At 44.7% G+C, this 5,852-nt stretch overlaps 1 protein-coding gene across 1 annotated transcript in view; it reads left to right on the top strand.

Moving 5' to 3' along the window:
• Window positions 1–3,013: 3,013 nt before the first annotated feature.
• Window positions 3,014–5,852, top strand: part of cwf19l2 (CWF19 like cell cycle control factor 2) — a 42,154-nt gene continuing 39,315 nt past the window's right edge. The window contains exons 1-2 of the mRNA XM_038984470.1: window positions 3,014–3,121; window positions 5,461–5,571. Of these exons, the coding sequence (XP_038840398.1) occupies window positions 3,029–3,121; window positions 5,461–5,571 (204 nt within the window). The 5' untranslated portion in view covers window positions 3,014–3,028. The remainder of the gene's footprint in view (window positions 3,122–5,460; window positions 5,572–5,852) is intronic.

Raw genomic sequence — 5,852 nt, 5'->3', positions numbered from 1 at the left:
TTAGAGGAGCTCTGTGTCAGGGTTAGAAGGGTGACCGTACAGAGCAGCTACCATGACCAGGTGTGTCATATTGGGGAAGACTGGAGACAGATAAACAAACAGCATCAAGATTTGAATAAATTAGTTCCCTAAACTGAAAAACATTGAATTCGGAAATACATTTTATTTTCACCTCATCAGATAAAGACAAGACAATTATACGAGACAATGATGCGTTTTATTGTCTCTGATTTTTGTAAAAAATAAAGATTGAAAAACATAATGCCCTTCAAATTAATGAGGAAAGTGTCTGTTTGATTTCCTTCACTCCAAATGTATGTATTTAGTTTTAAGTGTTAGAAAAAGCCCCAGGGTGTTGAATGGGAATGGTAACCTTGAAATACACTACCTGACCAAAAGTATGTGGACATCTCATTCCAAAATCATTGTCATTAATATGGAGTTGGTCCCCCTTTGCTGCTTGGGATGGCTTTCCACTAGATGCTGGAACAGACTTGCTTCCATTCAGCCACAAGAGCATTAGTTCGGGCACTGATGTTGGGCGATTAGGCCTGGCTCGCAGTCGGCGTTCCAATTCATCCCAAAGATTTTGGATGGGGTTGAGGTCACGGCTCTGTGCAGGCCAGTCAAGTTCTTCCACACCAATCTCAACAAACCATTTCTGTATGGACATCGCTTTGTGCATGGGGGCATTGTCATGCTGAAACAGGAAAGGTCCTTCCCCAAACTGTTGCCACAAAGTTGGAAGCACAGAATTGTCTAGAATGTCATTGTATGCTGTTGCATTAAGATTTCCCTTCACTGGAACTAAAGGGCCCGAACCATGAAAAACAGCCCCAGAACATTATTCCTCCTCCACCAAACTTTACAGTTGGCACTATACATTCGGGCAGGTAGCGTTCTCCTGGCATCTGCAAAACCCAGATTCATCCGTTGGACTGCCAGATGGTGAAGTGTGATTCATCACTCCAGAGAATGCGTTTCCACTGCTCCAGAGTCCAATGTCAGCAAGCTTGACACCTCTCCAGCCGACGCCTGGCGTGGGGCATTCGGATCTTAGGCTTGTGTGCTGCTGCTCAGCCATGGAAACCCATTTTATGAAGCCCTCGACGAACAGTTCTTGTCCTGAGGTTGATTCTAGAGACAGTTTGGAACTCGGTAGTGAGTGTTGCAACAGAGGACAGACGATTTTTACGCACTACACGCTTCAGCACTCGGCGGTCCCGTTTTGTGAGCTTGTGAGGCCTACCACTTTGCGACTGAGCCGTTGTTGCTCCTAGATGTTCCCACTTCACAATATCAGCTGTTCCAGTTGACAGCTCTAGCAGGGCAGAAATTTGACGAACTGACTTGTTTGAAAGGTGGTGTCCTATGACGATGCCACGTTGAAAGTCACTGAGCGCTTCAGTAAGGCCATTTTACTACCAATGTTTGTCTTTGGAGATTGCCTGGCTGTGTGCTCGATTTTACACACCTGTCAGCAACGGTTGTGGCGGAAATAGCCGAATCCACTAATTTGAAGGGGTATAGTGTATTTGTGTCTTTGAAACATCTGAATAGTTCACTTTACAAAGTGTTCATACCTCCGTTAGACTGAAGACTTTGGTGTTATGGAAACATTTGTTTTGGGGGTAAACTATTCCTTAAGTACCCTTCATTGCCAGGCTGAGTCACTGTAAGTTCTGGTATTTTTAGTGCAGTGTGTTGGTCTGCTGCTGCCGCCATTGCTTCCCAATGCCAGACTAATTCATCTCAATGACGGCGGTACCAGACAATCACAGAGAGGGGCCCCAAATGTCCAGCTCATCAAAAACTGTATGCTCCTCTCTCTCCTCTCTGTCTCTCTCTTGCTCGCTGTCTCCATCTCTCCTCTCCGTCCCTCCCATTTCTGCTGTAAACTGGGATCGTCGTGGTCACTACACTGCCTCTCGATCACTTTTCTTCCCTCTCCCATCCTCCTCTGTCTTGCTCCTTACTTCCCTCTCCCTCTCATTTCCCTATCACTCCCCTCCATATCTGCTACTGCATGGTCCCTGAGCAGCCTGAGTATCAGTATTCAGGACCACATTTGTGCTGTCAGGGAGTCTGGCTCTCTGTAGACCGCACCTGAAATGGACACACGCACCGAACACACTCACACACACCAATCATAATGAGATAAGGTCCAACAGACGAGTTAAATAGCTGAATGGATCTCAGGGTAATGGGCTCTTGTTCGTGGCAGTGACGGTATCTCAAAGCAGCCCCGTGATAATTGAGAAATGGCTCTCGGTAAATTACCTCTGCGACTGTCTGAGTCCACCGGGACTGAAAAAACAGTTATGTAATTAAAAGGAGGAGGAGGCTGGAGTCTACCGTACCTGGTGTTTTATCTGACTATTTATTGTTGTGCTGCTGCTGTTGTCTGGCTCAGATAGGCACTTGAATTTTTAGAAAATTAAAGGTGGTTAGATGTCTGCCTGCCCACAGTGTATTGATCAAATGGATAGTGACATCAAGACAACATCATTGCAATACATTCCTATTCATTATAGGCCATTTTGCATTCCTTATTATGGTAAACATCTTGGCCTTGTCATTGGCAGGCCTATACTGTACAATCCCTTTTCCTTTAGCCTACCCAGCATAACACACTGGAGCTACCACAGAACGATAATTAGATTTTAATTATTTGAGAGCTACACTATATCCCTTCTCTCAAGTAGTGTTCTGCAGACACAGTGAGATTGAGAACAGAGAAAATGTTAAATGAAGGCCTAAAAGAGGGGGGATTGAACCTTGCGGTTATGGAATGAGTGCACTGCCCTACTACCTGTACAATAATGTTTGAGGTAATCCAGGTTGGTTTTTATATCTGTTTGTTCACACATTCACAAAATACAACTGTATTTCTATCTATTTAAAAAAATATATATATATTTGTATGTACGATCCACTGCAGTGGACTACATTAACCAGAAACAATGTATTTTCAGGGGTCGTAAATATTTTTGCGACAGTTGGTGGAAGCACATTCAACGGCAGTGTCATGGCGACGTACGGGGGCAGTTTTGAAAGTGTTAACAGCATCGAAGACCGAAAAGAATACAAACGTAAAGCCAGGGAGGAGGTTATTCAGAAGGTAAATATGTGTGCTTTATAAGTAGATACTAGTCTACATGCGCAATGTAATATACGTTGATATAACGTCAGTACAAAAGCCAAGTGTATGGCTGCAACAACTAGTTGAATGCTAACAAATAGATAGCCTGAACGAATTAGTTAGCTAGTTTTGTGATGCATTTTCTTCAATATTTGCAATTGGTACATATACGTATGTTCAATATTATACAGTGATAATAAGTCGTTTGAATAATGCTATTACATACTAGCTAGTACAGCATATATGTGTAGCTAGCTATCTTAGCCAGTTCGCTAGCAAACATCAAAACAGTGAGAGGAAGTCACATGGTCCTCGCTATTAGTGATCATTGGGACGTCCGTGTGATGTGATGTGAATGTGAATATGTCAAACACTAGGTGGCGAGGTTGTACATAACAGAGATGGTGCCTGCCTCTTTCTGCCTCTGTCTACCCACCTTGTCTCAGGTGATCAAATCAAATGTTATTGGTCACATATGTAACCGATGTGAAATGGCTAACTAGTTAGCGGTGGTGCGCGCTAATAGCGTTTCAATCGGGGACGTCACTCGCCCTGAGACCTTGTAGTAGTAGTTCCCCTTGCTCTGCAAGGGCCGCGGCTTCTGTGGCGCGATGGGTAACGATGCTTCGAGGGTGGCTGTTGTCGATGTGTGCAGAGCCCAGGAGGGGCGAGGAGAGAGACGGAAGCTATAATGTTACACATACACATATTTAGCAGATGTTATTGCTGGTGTAGTGAAATGCTTGTTCCTAGCTCCAACAGTGCAGTAATATCGAACAATTCACAACACTACACACAAATTTAAAAGTAAAATAATGGCATTAAGAAATATATAAATATTAGGAAGAGCAATGTCGGAGTGACATTGACTAAAATATAGTAGAATAGAATACAGTATATACATATGAGATGAGTAAAGCAGTATGTCAACTTTATTAAAGTGTCTAGTATTAAATTATTAAAGTGGCCAGTGATTCCAAGTCTATGTATATAGGGCAGCAGCCTCTAAGGTGCAGGGTTGGGTAACCAACCGGGTGGTAGTCGGCTAGTGATAGCTATTTAACAGTCTGATGGCCTTGAGGTAGAAGCTGTTTTTCAGTCTCTCGGTCCCAGCTTTGATGCACCTGTACTGACCTCATCTTCTGGATGGTAGTGGGGTGAACAGGTCATGGCTCGGGTGGTTGATGTCCTTGATGAGCTTTTTGGCCTTCCTGTGACATCAGGTGCTATAGGTGTCCTGGAGGGCAGGCAGTGTGCCCCCGGTGATGTGTTGGGCAGACCGCACCACCCTTTGGAGAGCCCTGTGGTTGCGGGCGGTGCAGTTGCCGTACCAGGCTGTGATGCAGCCCGACAGGATGCTCTCTATTGTGCGTAAAGGTTTGTGAGGGTCTTAGAGCCAAGACAAATTTCTTCAGCCGTCTGAGGTTGAAGAGGTGCTGTTGCACCTTCTTCACCACACTGCCTGTGTTACTTTTACTTCTTATTTTTCTTAAAACTGCATTGTTGGTTAAGGGCTTGAACGCAAGCATTTCCCTGTAAGGTCTACACCTGTTGTATTTAGCGCATGTGACAAGTACAATTTGGTTTGTCTGTGTGGGTGGATCATTTCAGATCGTCAGTGATGTGTACGCCAAGGAACATCAAGCTTTCCACCTTCTCCACTGTGGTCCCAGCAATGTGGATAGGGGCGTGCTCACTCTGCTTTTCCCTGAAGTCCACGATCAGCTCCTTCATTTTGTATGGTGTTAAGATCACTTTTACAATGGATTACTAGAGAGAAATACAGAGCAAATGACGCTGTGCTCTCTGAAGACAGGAAGGAAATGACAAGGCGGATAGACGCTTGCATCAATGGAAGCAGATTGTTAGTGTTTACAGTGGTGTGATTGATCGAGGCGCACCAGTGTGTGTGTGTGTGTGTATGTGTGTGTGTGTGCAAATATGAGGTGTCATCAGTCAGGTAATGGCGTCTGCAGGGGATGGCAGGACAAACACTGCTGCAGGGAGATAAGGGCTGTGACGCAACCACTCCGGATTCAGTTTAACATGGTTAAATTCCTCCTTCAGAACACACATACAATCACTTAACACCTTACACCATACATATGCATGTCATGCACACAAAAACATCAACACAGAGTAGTGGGGTCCATGTTATCTCCTGAGCAGCTGTGTTGACTATATAAATACAGTGTGAGGTGTTTGTGAAATGGTGACACCTGAACTATCTCCATTTATTTCTCTCTTTCTCACCTCATCTCTCCCTTCTTCCTCTCTCTCTCTCTCTCTCTCACTTCATCTCCCCCTCCCTCCCCCAGGCGAAGCAGCAGTATGAGAAGGAGGAGAAGAGGAAGGAGCTGAAGAGACAGAGAGGAGAGGACACCTGGATGCTCCCTGAAGTTGACCTCCGACTGCAGCAGCTAGAACAGGTCAGCAGGTCGTTGCGTTGGTAACCCCATGACCTTTTAAGGAGGTAGCTTGTGTGACCTCCCTATCCTCTGCATGGCCTAGTAGTATGGTTGACCCCGAAGTCAATATTTGGTTGTCATCCAGTAACAGTAGACGCAGAGCTGAGCTGTTTTTCATACGTCATCTTTTTTGTAGCTCTTGCTTATTGATGTTTCCAAACCCTTTATCCTATCTATCACCTCTTCATAATGATCACTTCGTTTTGCATATCTTAATCAGGCCCACTCATTTCTGTCACCTT

This window comes from Salvelinus namaycush, unplaced genomic scaffold (assembly GCF_016432855.1).
Source record: "Salvelinus namaycush isolate Seneca unplaced genomic scaffold, SaNama_1.0 Scaffold243, whole genome shotgun sequence".
NCBI lineage: Eukaryota > Metazoa > Chordata > Actinopteri > Salmoniformes > Salmonidae > Salvelinus > Salvelinus namaycush.
Note: the sequence above shows the minus strand (reverse complement) of the source record. Positions and strands in the feature narration are given on the sequence as shown.